Source organism: Zerene cesonia, chromosome 19, assembly GCF_012273895.1.
Source record: "Zerene cesonia ecotype Mississippi chromosome 19, Zerene_cesonia_1.1, whole genome shotgun sequence".
NCBI classification, from domain to species: Eukaryota; Metazoa; Arthropoda; class Insecta; order Lepidoptera; family Pieridae; genus Zerene; species Zerene cesonia.
Genome location: NC_052120.1, coordinates 3,995,065 through 4,014,804, shown reverse-complemented (window position 1 = coordinate 4,014,804; position 19,740 = coordinate 3,995,065). Strand labels below are relative to the sequence as shown.

The 19,740-nt window shown below is 32.5% G+C and overlaps 2 protein-coding genes across 4 annotated transcripts; one reads left to right on the top strand and one right to left on the bottom strand.

Annotated features, from left to right (window-relative positions):
• Positions 1–1,589: 1,589 nt before the first annotated feature.
• On the top strand, positions 1,590–11,839 carry LOC119834393 (glutamyl aminopeptidase-like). 3 transcript variants are annotated; one of them, XM_038358743.1, is made up of 18 exons: positions 1,590–1,728; positions 2,601–2,801; positions 3,507–3,868; positions 4,832–4,967; positions 5,158–5,434; positions 5,810–5,980; positions 6,594–6,691; positions 7,036–7,170; positions 7,486–7,652; positions 7,779–7,925; positions 8,372–8,457; positions 8,796–8,926; positions 9,412–9,612; positions 10,168–10,244; positions 10,399–10,556; positions 10,840–10,969; positions 11,052–11,274; positions 11,597–11,839. In XM_038358743.1, exons 2-18 carry the CDS (start codon positions 2,601–2,603, stop codon positions 11,750–11,752), a joined length of 2,856 nt encoding a protein of 951 aa, XP_038214671.1. In that variant the 5' UTR covers positions 1,590–1,728; the 3' UTR covers positions 11,753–11,839. The 3 variants fall into 3 exon arrangements, with proteins under 3 accessions (XP_038214671.1, XP_038214672.1, XP_038214673.1); XM_038358744.1 differs by lacking the exons at positions 1,590–1,728; positions 2,601–2,801; positions 3,507–3,868 and adding an exon at positions 4,131–4,693; XM_038358745.1 differs by lacking the exons at positions 1,590–1,728; positions 2,601–2,801; positions 3,507–3,868 and having other exon boundaries at positions 4,832–4,986.
• A 1,594-nt stretch (positions 11,840–13,433) lies between these two features.
• On the bottom strand, positions 13,434–17,558 carry LOC119834318 (odorant receptor 22c-like). Its single transcript, XM_038358657.1, has 5 exons — positions 16,774–17,558; positions 16,381–16,480; positions 15,560–15,664; positions 15,020–15,178; positions 13,434–13,624 (listed from the first exon to the last, which is right to left on the bottom strand). The coding sequence occupies exons 1-5, from the start codon at positions 17,556–17,558 to the stop codon at positions 13,571–13,573; spliced, it is 1,203 nt and encodes a 400-aa protein (XP_038214585.1). The 3' UTR covers positions 13,434–13,570.
• Positions 17,559–19,740: the final 2,182 nt, after the last annotated feature.

Sequence of the window (19,740 nt, the reverse complement as noted above, 5' to 3'; positions counted from 1 at the left end):
GCTGGTTCAATCCATTCCAAAAAGTAAGTAAATTTGAATAACTTATTAGCATACGTATTAATCAAATTTATAAATCAACTTCATGGTTCATTATATACCCATTTCACAGTCGTATTTAAATAATTATTTGCAATTGTGTCAATTCTTGTAACAAGGCTATATTAGCGATAAAGCCATAAAAGTAGGACAATGCTGAATATTTGTCATACGCTCAGAAAATCGTATATTTATCCATACTGGACAGATAAAAATATGATCTTATGTTCATAAATTTTAATCATTTAGCAGTCAAACATTCTAAAATTATTATTTTCTAATATTTCAATGTCCATATTTTAAGCGCAATTTTTACTATATTATTTATGTCTATGTTTCACAAATGATTGTCATAGAGAAATAGGTGGAGGTAGTTTACAAATAACAATTTTCATATGACCGTGACTACATCTCTGTCTCCCCGTGTCAACGCTCGGTTTGTTAACGTCGGGATATATGATATAATATAATGTAAAGCAAGTGTAAAATCCGTTAAAAAGTCTTAAACTTCTAAATTATAATCTGTCTTTACTAGTGTAGAATCCAACTAATATTATGAACACGAAAGTTTGTAAGTATGGATGTATGTTACTCTTTCACGCAAAAACTATCTACTGAAACGATTGCAATAAAATTTGGTACGTAGAAAGCTGGGCAACTGGAATAATACATAGCTAACTTTTATCCCGATATTCCTACGATCAAATCTTTCCGTAAAGTGGATAAAAATTGGATCCAAAGGAGTCATACAAAAATATAAACATAAAGATACAGCTAATAATAGCACGTAAAAAAACTACTCGTTTAAATGTAAGTTTATAATATAATATTAAAACATATTATATTATCTGCTTATATGTCGATAAGGAACGTTATGAGAAAAAATAAAATGGGTGTTGTAAATTAATTAGCCATGCATTTTACAAGCAGATAGCGCTGTTACTTGAAATGAAAATAGTCATACTATTTCAACCCCCAGCTTTGTCTGAAACCATTTTTTTAGGGCAATTTTTTTTATTAGAAAATGCATTAGCATATTATAGTAGCATGCATATAATTTTAAGTAAGGATATGCGTATGATCTAAGACATTATAAATAGAATGATGTTACGAATAAAAAATCGGTATCGGTAGATTTTAGCACGTTCAAATTGGAGCACAAACTGAGGCAATTGTTGCAGTTTGAGTCGGTCACTATCTCTTTGTATCTTATACGTTCCGTATTATCTATCGTTGTCGTAGTTTTATATTTCTGTATTACTTTAAGGTGTTACTTATAATAAAAAACGCAGCGATATCTGAACGCCATTCAGTATGAACATTTTTCTTCATAATATAGGAATATAATATCGTTCTTTATAACGAAATTTGCATTAAATCCATATCGAAGTAACGTAAATATCATTCATCAATATTTGTATAGCAAGTTAAATACGTATCATCATCTTAATGTATACTTAGCACGCTTATAACACTAACTTACTAATAAGTAAGTTATTATATAAGCAAACTCCCACCACTGCCAACCGTACTTCTCTATTCATAACATAGAAATGTCGTAACTTTTGTTGCGCATTGGATTTCTTTGCACAGATCATTGCGTTTGCAGCGAACCGTTTATGTCAACTGTGAAATTGTTCCTGAGGTTAATTGTGTTTATGGCTCACGGTGGAAAGTGAATTTTAAGCGACGGTAAGTGAAATTTATTGTTTTTAAGTATCCGAGTTTTCTCACGACTAATAGCACACTAGGAACAAACACATTTAATGGTATATTTAAATGTATTGGGTAAATAAAAATATGGTATTATGTAGGTATACATTTTTTGGAAGGTAAAAAATAATACAAATATTTGAATAAATAACGGATATTAACTTATTCACAATTTTAAGGCTGCTACTTTCTAGAACAAAAAAATCTTTAATTTAGCACAATATTTTTAAAATATAAATAAGCGTTTTTAATTGTTAGAATGAAGAAAGCACAACGCTAAAGTTTATGTTATATCGATAAGGTTTATGTTATAGACCACTCAGTTACGGTACAGAACCCAGAGTCTATTGTGGGAGTCGAGCATGCTTCCGCACGAATTGGGCCAGCTCGCACCGGGAAAGTACCACACCCCCACAGAATGAAATTATAGCGTGCTATTGTGTTTCGTACGGTGAGTGGGGGAGCCAGAGGCCCGTTTCCTTTTCCTGACCCTTCCCAGTCCATTCTTACTTTCCAGTCATTAATCCTGTGACTTGATCGTAAGCCGTCACAACCATTAAGATATGCAAGGCCTTACTTAGCCTTGAGAATGATTCGTTGGCTTTTTCAAGTGGGAAGGGCGAATGGGGATGGGTATAGAGGAAAGGAAGACAGGCGAAGTTGAAGAAAAATGGTACCATCTATCTACTCGAACCCGTACGGGTTAATGACGGTCCTGAATATCTCTACAAATGCTATAATTTTACTTATGACTTTGGCAAAATTACTGCCAGTCTGCAACATAATAGTCTATCTACGAATACAGTTTAACCTTGTCACTTTTAAAATAACAGTTAAATGCTTATTTTCAGATGACGCCGCAATTTTTAAAGTTGGTTTATCACAATAAAATAATTGTAATATTAGCAATTACGACATTTAGCTTTTTTGTGTGTACAGTTGCACTCTCTACTCGTAAACTGAATACAGTGTGTATACCGATTGACAATCAAAGGCAAAATATATTTAATAAATCTTCGTACATAATTCCTCGTACTACGCCTAAAAATGAAGTAAGTGTCTACTAAATGCTGTTTAATAACATAAAGTTTGCAAACACCTAGTTAACCTTTATAAACTCAGAACAATTTATATATAAATCACATGCAATGGTATTTCTGTCTGCCTCAAATCGACCTTATACCTCTCCAAATATTCATGGGCGGTGATAGTGCTTACCATCAAGTGACCCATTAGCTCCATTGCCAAAGTTGACATAAAAATATAAAAAAAGGTTATGACCCGAATTTATATTTGACTACTATTTTATGCATCGTTACCTCAGGTAACAAAGCAATAAAAATATAAAATACAGCGAATTGATAAACTCCTCCTTTATTAGAAGTCAGTTAAAATTAACTGAGTATACCTAATTAAATTATTTTGAATACTTAAACCAAAGGATCCATGAATGTTCATAGCAATGGGCATTATTTTTAGACAGGATTCAGAAAAATCAGGATCTTATGCTAAGGTGCTAACGAAAAAAGATCAAATGAAATCAATTAATTGGTATGTTCAATGTATCAGGTATAGTACAAGATGAGCTATACCTAATACATTTTTACGTGTTTTATTTAGAAATCTTGTGGCGATTATGACAACATACAAGAATGCGGTGCCTTTATTGGAAAATATAGTACATACTTGAGTATTATACTTGTATTACCTTCTTCCTACAATGTGTCTAGGTATAAAAATAAATGTCTTTATTTCAGGAAAAAAATAATATCAGACTTTCTAAAGATGTAAAACCTTTAAATTACACTCTGAGATTGTGGCCCAATTTAAAAGATAAAACATATCAAGGAAGCGTCAAAATAACATTGGATATAATAAAACCTGTTAATATTATCGAATTCCACGTAAAGGATATTAGAATAAATATTGTATCGAGTAAAACAATAAGCGGAGCAGACGTGATTTTCAACACGACAAAAGAACTGAAGGAATTGGAAAAGTATCAATTGATTTATGCAGACAAAGTATATGCAGGATTGTATCAACTATTCATAGATTTTTCTGGAAGACTTGACAAAGGAATCGTGGGAATATATGCAAGCACAATGACAAATGGCGAGTAAGTTCTTACTAGTTAATACTTAGCAAAAATAAGTTGGTTGGATGGTTGGTTCGGTAAAAATAGGTACCTTATCTACCAGTTGCTTAATAAGCACGGAGAACTTTTCCTTAGTATATTATGTATGTTAATGTAAAATCTTATATTTTTGCGATAATAGACGTCTTACATCTTATTATAAACTCTTGTATAATAAACGTTAGTATCTCTTACGACAAAAACAAAAAAAAAAAAATTACATGTCAATTCTGAAACGTCATTTGTCAAATTAGTCATAACCCATAAATCGAAACCGGAAATTATTAAAATCTATTAGTGTGTTTATTTTGATTTTTTATAATTTTTATCTATTTGCATGTTTTTCAAAAAAAATATAAAACTTACAACCGACGTTTGTCGAAGTGTCTTACATCAATACCGGCAGAGTGCATTTTTTGCCCAGAATAATATTATGGAGTCATGTAAAGTTAAACTATCTGAACGTTTATCAGCCTTAGTTAACCCTGTTCACTACAAATTAAGATTACATCCTGACTTAGAACAAGGGAAATTCAATGGCGATGTCGCTATCGATGTTGTTTCTAAACATGAAAAGAACTTCTTCTGTGTACATACTAAGTTCTTAAATATAAAAGATGTGAAAGTATTTTGTGGGCAAAAGGAATTATTTGTTCAAAAGTACTTTGAAGTTGAATCTTTAGAACAGCTATACATCCAGTTTGATAAAAAACTCAGTCCTGGCAACTATCAAATAAACTTAGAATTTAGCGGAGATTTAACCCGTAATATAGTGGGTTTTTATCTCTCGCGACTCAAAGAAGGCGGGTAAATATGCAACTAATAATAATTTAAATATATAATAATAAATAATAAAAATACATTTAATATATGATGCTAGCATCTGTGATCTGCCATATCTGATATGCCAGTTGACATTAATAGACTTTCAATAATTTGTTTCAGTACTATGGTGGCAAGTAAATTTCAGCCAACATATGCTCGCCAGGCATTCCCATGTTTTGATGAGCCTGACTTCAAAGCTACATATGACATAATGCTGGTGAAGCCTATTGATTATGTAGCACTCTCAAACATGAATGTAAGATAACTTCTTTCAGGTAATCTTTTATATAAGAGCTCAATGAAAATACGTAATAAATAACATAAAGCAATTTGCACTCTGAATTTTTAAATTTTACTTGTACAGTTACTTCACATATTAATAAGATCTATGTTAAATACATGAAGGATTAAACAATATTTATAGTTAACACTTGAACTATTTCCAGGAAATATCAAGGACTTTAGATCCTAAGACAGAAATGGAAGAAGTCACTTTTGCAACAAGTGTACCCATGTCTACCTACTTAGCATGTTTTGTTGTATGCAATTTTGACTTCAAAGAAACGACAATCAATGCTAATGGTATAGGAAAAAATTTCACACTCAGGTCATTTGCTCAAAAGGATCAGACACATAAAATTGATTTTGCTCAAGATATTGGAAAGAGAGTGACTGAGTTTTATATTCAGTATTACAAAGTGCCATTTCCATTACCAAAGCTTGGTAAGTGTCAGTAACATTGATTTATAAAATTTTAATAATATTCTGATTAGTTTGACCATACTAGTCTTAGGAATTAATGGACCAATTTCTCTCAAATCCTTGTGTTCTATATATTATATATGAACCACAGGTAAAGCCAAGGCAGACTGCCGGTATGAATATAATACAAAATTAAATCAGTATGTGTTATAATATTTTCAAGAAAGGCAAACAACTGTTAAATTAATATTAATGTCCAAATGGAAATTCAGTTCCAGTTAATATCTTTAGTACTAGGTAACTACTAGGTTTCTCAATACAATAATCCGATCTTAATAACTTTCATATATATCATTCATAATAATTTTATAATGAAACTTCTATGTATCTTTTCAGATATGATAGCTATTCCTGACTATGTGTCAGGTGCAACAGAACATTGGGGACTGATAACTTATAGAGAAACTTCTTTCCTAGTTGATGCAACAAAAGCATCGTCAAGAAACAAAATCAGTGTTGCAAGTACCATTGCTCATGAGTTAGCTCATATGTGGTTTGGTAATTTGGGTGAGTGGCATGGAATTTCTCTAGCTATAGATAGGATAGGTTTTGACAATTTAGTTATTTATTATATATTTTGATGGTGGGTTCTAATCATAGTAGTACTATAATTGTTCAGCTCCTAAATAACTCAACATTTATTATAAATTTAAACATATTATGATTCAGCAAATGCATATTCATGGAATGGCAATAACTAACAAGAAAACAATGTTCTGTCTGGACATCCACACACATCACTTGTGTAGATGTAAGCGTCTGATTTTTAAGAAAACAACTTGAAAACCTATTCAAGGAGGATTTTTATATGATATATGAAAGTTTTAATTTCTATTGATTTATAGGAATTTTGAGATTCTTTATAAATAGACAGATTTTTGTACTCAATATCTACACTAATGTTATAAAGAGGAAACTTGATGTTTGTAATGTTTTCACACCAAAACTACTGGGACACTTACAAAAATTCTTTCACCTTTAGAAAGCTCCAACTTCACTGAGTGACAGGCTTTATATGTACCATAGGAAGCCGGGGCAAACAGCTAGTATAATATATATACTGATACTAAATTTACTGTCCATTACCTGGACTTCTATGACATGTCTGATTTTATTTCAGTTACTATGAAATGGTGGGATGAAGTATGGCTGAATGAAGGTTTTGCATCGTACATGCAGTTTAAAGCTTTGAATGCTATTGAACCTTCTTGGACCATGGTAAATAAAAAATTAAATATTCTTTTATAAACTGATGTTATTTTAGCCACACCAATAACACCTATGAATGTAATAAACTCTCCTGAAATATTTTTTCAACCCTAGTCTTGTTCCATTAATTTACGCAAATCATTCTTTTTAATGAAAATTTTGAAATTTGTTTCGACCGTAAAAAATTTGTCTTTTCTACATGCCCTACAATTGGTTTAGCTTGGCATGGTAATTTGGTGTTAATGTCTGAAAAATAAAATAATTTTGACAGATGTCCCTAACACAAGATAGCCAACAAAGGCCACCAGACTCTACCTGTGCTTATTGTAATACCTTATATTACTCCCTTTTAGCTGGATCAATTTCTGACAAGGACTCTTCACTCAGTTTTAGTGACTGATGCCAAACTTTCAAGTCATCCAATTGTTCAAACAGTGGAGACACCAGATCAAATCACTGCTATATTCGACTCTATTTCTTATAACAAGGTGAATTATAGTTTATATCTTAAATTTATTGTGATCCTTTTAAATTGGGTCTATCATATTATATTCTAGGATTCATATTTGAAAAAAGATATTTATAAAAACAATTATAACAACAATTAATATCAACATTTCAAACTTTTAACCGAAAGTAGAGACAGTGACTAGTTTTGTTTGGTATAATTTGGTTTCATCAATAAATACATCGAAAGGTTATTTGTGGCGTAATTGAGATCGCGTCCTTAAACGTATAAAATGTAACGACTTAGGGTACAATATATGTTTTTCAATAATTATGTGTGTTCAATTATATTGCAGGGGGCATCTGTTCTGAGGATGTTGGAAGGATTTATAGGTGAGGAAAACTTCCGTGAGGGTGTGTCGGAGTATCTACAGAAATATAAATTCGGAAACACTGTGACTCCAGAGTTATTGATGTGTTTAGAACCGCACTTTAAAAAAGATAATTCAAACTTAAGTTTACAGTAAGTTAGAATGTTTAATGAACTATTTAATATAACATTACTTTGTGTATTTTTAGCAGTCACACAAATTTTATATAAAAATATTCAAAATTAACTGACTTCAACTTCATGCATTTTGTGTGTTAGGTACATAATGGACACCTGGACTAAACAAATGGGATATCCATTAATAAATGTAAAACCAAAAATAGGAACTAAAAACACTTATGTTTTAACGCAATCAAGATTTCTCTTGGATCCAAATGCCACATACAATGATGATTCTGACTTTCAGTGAGTAATATCTTATTTTAAATTAAGTTGTTGCTTGTTAGTGTTAAGGTGTTATGTTATTATGTTCCTGACATCAGAATACACTTAATTATTATTATAAACATAACATCTTAGCATGTTATCTATTCTTATTCTTGCCACCATAATTATTTATAATAATTTTTTTAAATACAACATTATATATTTATAATAGCATTGAATGGCTGTATGGATTTTAATGAATTTTGGTTTATTAGATTTGTCACCACTTGTATAATAAGGCTAATAACTTTTTGATAATTTGGAAACCTTACAAAAAAAAAAAAAAAAAAACTATTGCCCAGGATAAATATACATATTACACTAGCTCTTAGTCAACAAAATACCCTTTTAATTTAGAATAATTAAAGAGCGCCCATTCTATGTTATGATAAAAATAACATATAAAAAGTGTTTTCTAATTCCAGCTATAAATGGTTTATTCCTATCACTTACACTACAAGTAAAGGCCAAAATCAGAGTATCTTATGGTTCCCAGATACTGCAGAAAATGGTAAGGGTTGTTTGTGGTCGTTTACCTAGGTTAAAAATTTATATTAAAAAAAATTCTTTCTTCCCAATCCATTCCTGCTTTCCTTATCCTGCAATCCTTCCCTATCCCTTACCCCTTAAAAGCGGGCATCGCATACGCAGGGACACTAACTCTTCGAATATACGTGGTCGGTGGTGATCACTTACCATCAGGCGAACCACCAGCTCAGTTGCCCACATATGACATAAAAATAATATTTTGTTAGTTCCATAAGTGTGTATACTTAACATGTAGTGATTGTAGTATATATAAATAAAGATAAAATTATATAAGTATTACAATAAGCGTTTATTTTACAGTTGAATTGACTCTTAGTGAAGGAGATAATTGGATAAAAATAAACAACAACCAAGTGGGATACTACCGAGTTAATTATCCTCTGGATATGTGGGAAAAACTCATGGGACAACTACAATCAAAATCTGATAACGTAAGGTTTTCATCTCTTATACACTTTACTGCAGTATATTCAAACGTTTTTTGGTTTAAAAATGTATTCAGAATATACAGCAATATGGACACAATTTTATCTATAGTATATGTACATTGTTAACTATTCGGTACGATTAAATAAAATTTAAATTCATTGGGTGCATCCTACAGATCAACTGCACTGTTTTTAATTTTTTTTTGGTTATTTTTTTAAAGAAATGCACTTTTATCATCAGTTTTTATCTTTAAGTCAATCTTATATCTGAAATATTCAAAATGCAAAAATTTAATTATTATATGTGTTAAGGACACATACGAGTATACTAAATTATATAAAACTCAAAGTTGTTTTTTTGGTTGAACGCGCTAATCAGGAACGTACATGGTCCCTGACACTATACATGTAGGTACCAAGGGCGAAGCCGAGGCGGGCCGCTAGTGTGCAACAAGATGATAAAACTTATTCTTTTTAATCTGTTTCAGTTAACGATATCAGATAGAACTCATCTTTTAAACGATGCATTCGCTTTGGCAGAGGCTGGCCACTTACCTTACGATACAGCGTTGAATCTCACGACCTACCTCACTGGAGAAAAGGATTATGTGCCTTGGGATAATGCTGCTGCGATCTTTAGCAAATTGTCAGACAGATTATATAATACAACGGATTATGATAATTTAAATGTATGTATTTTCAACCGACTTCAAAAAAGGAGGAGTTTATCAATTCGACTGTATTTTTGTTACCTGTACCATCTTTATGGTTCGTTTTTTATTTGAAAGCTGGTGCCTCCCATGTGACTCCAAGTTCGGACAATTTGAAGACAGTTTCATTTATTCTTATAGGCTTATTACTATTGCCATTCTTGCCTTAAAGTTTATGTTATAATTTGTTATCGTATGGACCACACATACAGCATATATGAAGTATTTTCTTGTGTTAGGTTTCACGCGAGTATTATACATTTAGAAATTATAAACTTTTCAACGGATTTTAAACGCGATTTATTCATTATATTATTAACCCGACGTTTCGAACACTTTACAGCGAGCGTGGTCACGGGGAGAGTCTCCCCGAATGAATAAATCGCGTTTAAAATCCGTTGAAAAGTTTTTAATTTCTAAAAGCATATATGAATCTAAGTGATCTTTATCTAAGTTATGTGGAAATGGGTTTCACAATATAGTTTTTCTGTATCAATGTTTATTCTGAAAACAATTTTTTTTTTTAAATTACAGAAATATGTGCAGCATCTTGTAAAACGGCTGTATTTGGAGCAAAGTTGGGCAAAGACTGACTTAGGCATTATAGAAGGGTATTTATTTACACATTTTTTTATCTATTAAATGTTATAATAATAACGAGAAGCGATGTATACCACTATACTCCTTTTGATATTCTCATTTGTTCTTCCAATCATATCATTTTAAACCTAGCGGCGTATCTTAACAAGTCATTGCAATTCGCAGTCTCCTCCGCACAAAAATCCTTGCCTTCGCGACCTCTTACGGTTTGCCGGACGCTGAGAAAACTGTACGCGAGATGTTCCTTGCCTGGCTCGACTCCTACGGTACGACAAGCGCGAAGAACATCGAACCAGAATTGCGAGATTTTGTCTATGTACAAGGTTTGTATAGTATTTTTTTTAATTATGGTTTTGTATGAATTTCGTTAAATTTTCAAAATATTTTGGTTTTTTTACTCCTTATATCTAACTATTGGTCCGCCCCGGATTTGCCCGTGGTACATATATAGCCTATAGTTCGTAGTAGTATCTTCCTCAATAAATGGTCTATATAATATTGAATATTGGCTATATATCATATAATTTTTCAATTTTATTTTATGAATGGCAGTGCTATATATCATATATATCTAATCTAAACTCATACTTGACAATTTGATGACAGGAATGAGAAATGCTTCAATGGAAGAGTGGGATAAATTATGGCGCATTTATCAAATGGAGGAAGATGTGCAAGAACAGACAAAAATAAGAACAGCACTAAGTGCTCCAAAGGATGCGGATATACTCAGAAAGTATGTCCACATAAAATATAAAATTTAGATAAATGAATTCATTGCTTTTTTTTCTTCTAATTTCCTTTTAATATTTTTTCAGATATTTAGACCTTGCGTGGGATGAGAAAAACATTCGCAGTCAAGACTATTTGAATGTACTAAGTATTATAAGTTCGAACCCATCTGGGACCGCGCTAGTGTGGGATGAAGTTCGTTCGAATTGGCCACGGTTGGTCGACAGGTTCACTTTGAATAGCAGATATCTGGGAAATCTTATACCTAGCATTACCAGTACGTTTAATACGCAGGAAAGATTGCAAGAGGTGTGTATTTTCAGCTGACTTGAAAAAAAGGAGGAAGTTCTCGATTCGACTGCATTTACTTTTACATAGCTTTCCATCAGAACTTTTGACTTCGTGAACCGATTTTGATGATTCTATGTTTATTTGAAATCTGGTGGTCCTTTTTAAATTAGATTAGTTCTGACAATTTTAATCCGGTTTAATTTTTAGATAAAAATGTATGTTCTCATAATCAAACTTATAAAAACGAAAATTTAGAAAAATGTGCCGATATTATTCTTCAGTTAGTAAAGTTGATAATGAACCTTATATCTATGCTTATAGTGATCATGTTTCCTTTTAGATGGTGATCTTTTTTGAAAAATACCCAGAATCGGGTGCTGGAGCTTCAGCTCGTAAACGAGCACTTGAAAATGTTCAAAATAATATTCAATGGTCTTCTCAATACAAAGATGTTGTGGCTTCGTGGCTGGAAAATCATCTTAAAACAATCGAATAATATTTAAAATCATCTTAAAATAATTGGATAATATTAATATTTATTTATCTTTCAAATCAATGCATATTAAATAAAGTATAAGCTGAAGTTTGTTTTTTATTTCTATTCAAAGCATGGCCTAACAGGCCTGGCTGAATATACGTATTATTAGTATGACAATCCTACAAATATTATTCTTATATATCGTAGTATACAGAACTACATACTTTAGGTATGCGAGCTGTGTCGATAAACAAACAGTGTCTGCTGTGAGGTAAAACACAGTACTTACCAACAGGGTCATTGTATCCCATTCGAATTTAAATACTTAAATAATTTATAAATAACAGGTGTGGAAGTGGTTGGTGTTGTATAAATAAGTAAAATACAATCAATCATCCATCCCATTAACCTCTTTCACTTCTATACAAAGATTGTTGGGATCACGCGTTCTACCAGGACGGCAGAATGTTCGAAGAGACGTTAAAATAGTGACGTCACAGAAAGTGGCGGGAAAACATGACGTTATTCTCTGATTGGCTAAACATGCTTTGGCGCATTTCTGCTAACCTAGTACATGCGATGACGAAACGAATGCTTGCATACAAAGATTGTTGTGGTTTAGCGTTCTACTAGGATGGCAGAATGTTCGAAGAGATGTTCAGAGAGTGACGTCCCACGGGAAAATATGACGTCTTTTTCTGATGTCAATTATGACGTCACTAAACATGCTTCTACGCATTTCTGCTAACCTGGTACATGCGATGACGAAACGAATGCTTTTTTCTATGATGGGGGACACGCGTTCTATCTACCAGGAAGGCAGAATGTTCAAAGCGATGTTCAAATAGTGACGTCACAGAAGGTGGCGGTAAAATATGACGTCATTCTCTGATATCAACTATGACGTCACTAAACATTATTCTGCGCATTTCTGCTAACCTGGTACATGCGATGACGAAACGAATGCTTCTATACAAAGATTGTTGGGGTCACGCGTTCTACCAGGACGGCAGAATGTTCTAAGCGATGTTCAAATATTGACGTCACAGAATGTGGCGGGAAAATAGGACGTCATTCTCTGATGTCATCTTTGACGTCACTAAACATGCTTCTTCGCATTTCTACTAACCTGTTTTTTCTGCTTCGATCTGCTTCTTAGATCGGATTTTATGGGGATTTTTGTCTTTAATAGAGTGCTTCTAAAGGAAGGTTTACATGTATTGATTAAACTACATTTTGACGCATGCGAACCCCCGGGCGAAAGCTAGTAACTTATAAAGTAACATTTTAATAATTTATACCTACAAAATTAACGATGTTTCCTTTAATGTCATGGCATTTTTAAAGAATGAAATACACGATATAGGTAGAACGGATTTAAAAATCTAAGGTTCGAACTAATGATGAAATTTCATGAGTAGTATGTACCTTCATTGTAACTACTTATATAAAACAAGCAGTCCACCCTGGCATCGCTCGTGGTACATGTACAAAGCCTTATAGCACACAATGATTACGTACATATTCAACGGGGAAAATTTTTTTAAATCGGTCCAGTAGTTTCCGAGGTTAGCACGTTTAAACAAACAAAGTAAAGCTTTATATTATTATTAAAAAAAAACTGCTTACTCAAAACATCCACAAAAATAAAGTTTCATGTAAAACAATAAATTTTGTACATAATTAATTACACCTTAACAGAAAGAATGTTAAATAAAACACGATTATTACCACTGAACAACTTTAATTAAGCGTGTTGAGAAAACAATGAGTCTAGATAATCGTTTTCCTTAAAGTGAAGTCTGTGCAAGTACACCATTATTTTTTTTAGAAATCTCATTCGGATGTCTGTCGTAATACTGCATAATAACTGTATGCCGTTCGGACAATCTGAAAGGGAATTTTAAGACTGGTTTGAAAGTCACGCTGACGACCCGCTGAACGTGACAGCCGAGCCTTATGACGTGTTTTAGAATAATTCATGAAGGCATGTGCGGTGCATATAGGTTCATACATTACAGCTGTCAATTTGGAACCAAGATAGCCTGAGACCTTTTAAGGGATATAGGACAGTTTATATCCAGGAAATCCCACGTAACTGCGGGATTTCCTTTGACAGGCGAAGTTGCGGGTGGTAAGCTAGTATAATGAATGCAAAAATTGTATGTTCTTGCCTAAACCACTGATCTTAATGAAATAATTTTTTTGTGCAGAGATAGTTTGAGACGCGAGAAAGGACAAAGGATGGTTTTTATCCCGGAAGTCCTTCACGAGCTAGTAGTATGCGGGAAAAATTTCGGACTGCATTGTTTCTGCAAATTTTTACGTTAATCTTCAGCGGGGGTGCGAGCTGGCTCAATGTGTGAACAAGCGAGCTTGCTTGCTTGAGAGCGACATTCAAATAAATGTAATTGACTAATTAATGACTGGATTTAAGTTGAACCAACTGTCATATTGTTCGTATACCTAGATAATTTCTATTACTGTGGAATAGTCACTTTTTGCATTGACTCGCACCAAATTTCAGTTCGGTAATAGATTAGTGTTTAACAATGCTGATATCGAGAATGTTATCTGTATAATTTAATCGACGAAATAACAATTCCCTATCAAACACAAAAAGAATCACGTCAATCGGTTGAAAACCCACGGATTTATCGAGCACCTGGCAAAGCCAAAAAAGAGTGCAATTGAGAACTCTCTTTGTTTTTGGGACGTCGGTTGATGATATGAAATAAATCAATGACTAATCTTTTTCTAGAAAATTACAGCCATGAAATAGTAGTAGTGTATACATATGATATGCATAAATTTACAAGAAAATATTGTTGTTAATGGTAAGAAAAATCCACTCTTTATGCAACAAGCAAACAAAATAATTTCTTCGTATTCTACCCTAAAGAGCGTGTCAACTCACATGCAGATAAGCGCAATTTGTTTAAAATGTAAAATTTAAAAGCATAAATTGTTAAGTATCAACTTCAATGAAATATGGTGTTAATTAGATACTATGTATACAAATTATACAAACTTTACACGACCAGTTGAAAAACAAAATATTTTATAAGTAACTATAATATATATTAACGTTCATTAATATATTCTAAATATTCTTTAATATAGGCATGTCATAACAAATTCTTTTTAAAAAGCCCGTATTCTCATGTTGATTATCGTCTATGTTGCGAGTTTGTAATAAATTCCTTTAAATTAAATTCTTGGAGCACAAGTTCATAATGCTTTCTTTGAATAGTTTAATATTGAGATGAAAAATAAAATATAAACCTGTATAAAAGACTCCAAATTGAGAACGTTGAATGGTCCGGCGAATAGTTTGCAGCTTCGAGACATTCTTATACAAAGGATCCCAACTTCAGAGCGCATTTTTTTTCCCAGACTCCACCAAGCTGATGCGAATGGGCCTTCGCCTAAAGCAACAACGCTCTGAAATTTTTATTTTTAATTGTGTACGTATTGTTTGGATAGTTGAACCTTCTTGAACACATGTTTGGATACTTTATACCTAATATTATATAGCTAGCGATCCGCCCCGGCTTCAAACGGGTGTAATAATACATGATATATACCTACATATATCCCTTCCTCTTGTATCACTATCTATTAAAAAAACCCATTAAAATCTGTTACGTAGTACGGTAGTTTTATAATAGGTAGTGATAAGAAAATATATATAAAGTGCATTTTGATACACACAACAAAATAAAATTCTTTTCATATTTACAAATGCACATTAGATAATATCATCAGAATAAGGTTAATTTGGTACAAACATGAAAACTGAATGCCGAGTACTAAGTGCCCTACCTCATTTTGTACTGCGTCCCCGTAATGACAGTAGAGAAAAAGCTGAGTGAGAGTTGCGCACATGTACTGAAGAAGTGATATTAGTTGGGTGGCGCTTAAGTCCTTCTGCCAATTAACAAAACAATATATTTAAAACACTTCCCTTTAACAGCTAGAGAACTTTGCTAAGAATGAATGTTCCAACTTCCTTGTGACTTAATTTCATGCAATTTAAATATAAGTATGCGCAAGGCGACTCGTTCTCATTAAAACTTTCAAGATATTACTACAAATAAATCCATTGTTAGGTGAGAGGCTTGAAACTTTACGCGATTACTTGATTCATTTAATAAAATTGACGACACTTTTAAATCCCTCGGTGATTTCGTTTAACATCCAAGGGGCTAATTTGATGGAGTTTTGTCAATTCATCAGGTTTATTTTTTGGATGTTGTTGCTCTATATACCTAGTACAATAACATGTATTTTAAAAGTAGCTTATACCTAGTACAAGAACAACAAGCACGCCGTCGTATTATAATATTAGTATGGATAACGGATATATAAAATGAAATCTCTGGCTCTTTCAAAAAGAAAAAAAAATACGATCCGAAACATCGAGGCTTCCAATAAGCAATAAAATTATCAAGTCAAGAATGTAATAGGTATAACGAGCTCGCAGTTAATATAAGCTATAATAACCATAAATTTCATATTACATATTAAAACTAATAACAAAATATTAGTAATAATAAATGGATATACGAAATCGTTAAAACGACCGTTTCGTTTCAAGTATGTATGTGCTGATGTATCTATATGTATGAAAAATAGATACTCACTGATTGTAGCTGTATACATACACAACAGAGAGTCAGTGTAGCCACGAAGAAGTATATCCCGACAATATTCCGGATGATTTCATCTAATTGTTTTACCATACTGTGAATGATAATATGAAATAGGTACCTATATTATCATATAAGACCATATAATACCAGAAATTCTGACTTAACTCTGTACCTACTATCTCAGTAATTTACAAAGGTTACGTAACAACAGATTAAAAATAAAAAAAATGCAAATTCAGGGCGGAAAAATTAAAGTGCATTATTACATACACATTTTTTACATACACAAATACATTTCCTTTTATTTTAAATGTCAGCATAATTATGTCTAACGCCAAAAACATACAAACAGTTTTACGAGTATATTCGGCAAATAACACTCACCGTAACAAAGTAACATGAATGAAGTGGCATTTCTTAATCCTATAATGGGCTCGAGCGTCTCGTTCCTGGCATAAATTAAATTTCTTGCCACTTCCGCCGATTCTCTGGCTATAAGCGTGAAGTAATGAAAACTGGCCACATACAAATATCATAGTACCAGTAGCAAAGGAATCAAATACAATGTGCACGCATACACAATAAGCAGAAGCAACGATTTCAGCAATTACTGTCGCTGCATAACCAAAGGCACTGATATCTAATGGCGACCATACCGGCAAAATATGCAGCCAATCCACATCTTCGCCTTTTATTTTATAAATCCCATATTCAATAAAAGGGGATAGAATATAAACAAAACCCGTAAAGCTATACATTTGGGAAAGAAGCGAAGTTGTTGACAAAAATTTCCGCGAATAAACCAAAATATGACCAGAAAACTTTTCATTATCCTCATCATCAGTGTCGTAATCGACGCCGGTCGTGTCTCCGTTGTTCAATTCATCATTCTCCAATATAAAAGCTTGATTGAGCAAAAACCTCCAGTCCTCTCTCTTAAATTGCATTGAATACAACTTGATAAAGCCCATACCGCAAAACGAAAGTACGCTAAAACACCCAAAAAGCTTTTCTGGGTCGTTTTTAGCTAGACACAACGCAATTAGCTGGGCAACATTCGTGAAAAAGAAACAGCTGATACAAATTTTGGTGCACCAGTGTATTTCGTCACCAGTTGGACCCAACCACAGACCTATTCTCTGGATCCACTTGATAATGTTTATTTCCATGGTGGTCCTCTCATCTACTTTCAAATTGTTTCTCACATATTCTTCCGTTATCGCATTTCGTTTCTAATAACAGAAAAAGAAAGTTAAATAAAAGTATCTAGATTAAACAGATTTCTTCTAAATAAAGCACCCGAAGGACCGAGATTTGTTCGTTGTTTTTAATGAATTCTAGCTAGATCGAGTTCATGAATTTCGATGAAAGATTCTTGCTTTTTTAGTGTGAAGTATGTAATTCGTTCGCTTGTTTTATTAACTCAAACAACGTTTCAATTAAGTCCGATGAAAATCAGCTCTGAATTGGAAGCTTGCAGCTTCCGTAATATCAAACGCTGCAATTTAATTTTTAATAATTTGAGGATGATTTATTTGGGCTTACATATTTATTCGGCATCATATGTTCCTACTATTTGATTTCTTTTTTAAAACGTCGAATAAAAATTGTTGTTTGCTGTATTATTTTGTGTTATTATTATGGTATTATATGTTCATCATTTTGGATTATCACGTAGGTAAATATTGCGGTAATACCTCATTTTTAGTTTTACGCAAACAATTTTCATTGTTAAAATAAACCATTCACGTTTAGATAAATTTTTTGAAAGAATTCACGTTTTGCTAACATATGGAAAATTTAATAAATCATTTGAATATTTAATAAAATCGGCGATTAGTTCCATATATCATCATGCAGGTTTTAGTGAAAGTCTAATTGAAATTTTTTTCAATGAAATTACCTGTATGAGATATTAAATAATAACTAGTAAGATTCAACTGTTATATAATCAATGCTACGAATTACCTTAAAAAAGGGCTTTATCGTAGACAACATTTTGTAGCAACGGTCAACTCAATTGTAGTACGGTAGTTTTCTGATTTGTTTGGTGGGTGTCTACTGGCTGGTTGTTAGTTGTTATGTCGCTGTTAAGTTCCGAAATTTGATATTATTAGATCAGTCTAGGTTATAATTTTGTATTCGTATCTTTCATATTTATAAAACTAAAAAAATGAGTTGTAATATTAAAATAACCGCTCTTTACCAAATGCATAAAAATCGTACACTTACCAAAATAACATTTTTTATAACTTTTATTTTGTCCGTTTCTCTAGAACGTTTGGACTGATTCCGACGGGACTTTCACTGGCATATAACTGATATAATAAGCAGTAACTAAGACTACTCCGATATTCCCATGGGAAAATTGCATGCTTCAGCATGCTTGACTCTTGTGAGAGCTTGTAACGGGGAAGGTTCTGCCCCCACAGGAGTATTGCGTGCAAAAGTATGAGTAGGGGAGCCGGAGGTCTCTATCCTATTTCTCGCTCTTACGAGTCCATTTCTTTATTCCCATCGTGAATTTTCTCCCTGCCCATTACTTGCATTTGCAGAGTCTTACCTCTGCTAGTTATTATAGGAAGAGATGGTCGTTTCACAATAAGCGACCCACCAGCTCATTTTTCAGCTTTGTTATTAAGAATGTTTATTTGTTTTTTGAAGTCGAACAAAAAAATATAATCTAAGTTGACTGACAACGTAAGTTCTAGGCAACAACAAACTTTAATTGATGTACTTATTAAAATAACTTTTTTAATTATCGTTATTATGAAAGCAATTTCATACTAATCTTGGATTTAAATTATCACGAAAACTTTTTATAACAGCAACTCTATTCACTTATTTATGTTGTTTTGAAAATAAGCAGTAAAATTGATATAAAATGTATTCAAGAGCTTGGTTAAACCTTTTTCTTGTAACATAATTATAAACAAGTTAAGAAATCGGAAAATATCTAATTATTTTCGCACTCAACCTATCAATCAATGACGTAAAGTTACGTTATATTATAATTTTCTTTACGGCGGAATAACTTTTATGTGATAATTTTCTGATGCCCCAGCTGCGTTTCTGTTCACGCTCGCAGTGAAAAATAAGCTGTCACTGAAAGCTATTTAAGATTTAAAACAACTTTATATATCTTTATGTGATATTATAAAAACGTGAAAAGTCAATTACTTACAATAATACTCGTACTTTTGAATGATTTCCTCAATCAATCTCAATTCTCACGAACTCTAAGAGTACAAAAACAGGGAAATATATCTGATGTATTTATGAGCAAACATGTCTCGTCGAACGAATATCCGCAATGGATTATGATATTATCATTTTTATGGATTATATAAT

Bases quoted from the DNA above. Each gene is read 5' to 3' on its own strand.
- LOC119834318 (XM_038358657.1), bottom strand. From the start codon at position 17,558: ATGGAAATAAACATTATCAAGTGGATCCAGAGAATAGGTCTGTGGTTG. The intron at 15,665-16,380 runs GTGAGTATCTAT...GTTAATTGGCAG, and splicing joins TATGTATACAGCTACAATCA to AAGGACTTAAGCGCCACCCA. The intron at 15,179-15,559 runs GTAGGGCACTTA...TAAAAATTTCAG, and splicing joins GGGACGCAGTACAAAATGAG to AGCGTTGTTGCTTTAGGCGA.
- LOC119834393 (XM_038358743.1), top strand. From the start codon at position 2,601: ATGACGCCGCAATTTTTAAAGTTGGTTTATCACAATAAAATAATTGTA. The intron at 2,802-3,506 runs GTAAGTGTCTAC...TCTTTATTTCAG, and splicing joins GTACTACGCCTAAAAATGAA to GAAAAAAATAATATCAGACT. The intron at 5,981-6,593 runs GTGAGTGGCATG...ATTTTATTTCAG, and splicing joins TATGTGGTTTGGTAATTTGG to TTACTATGAAATGGTGGGAT.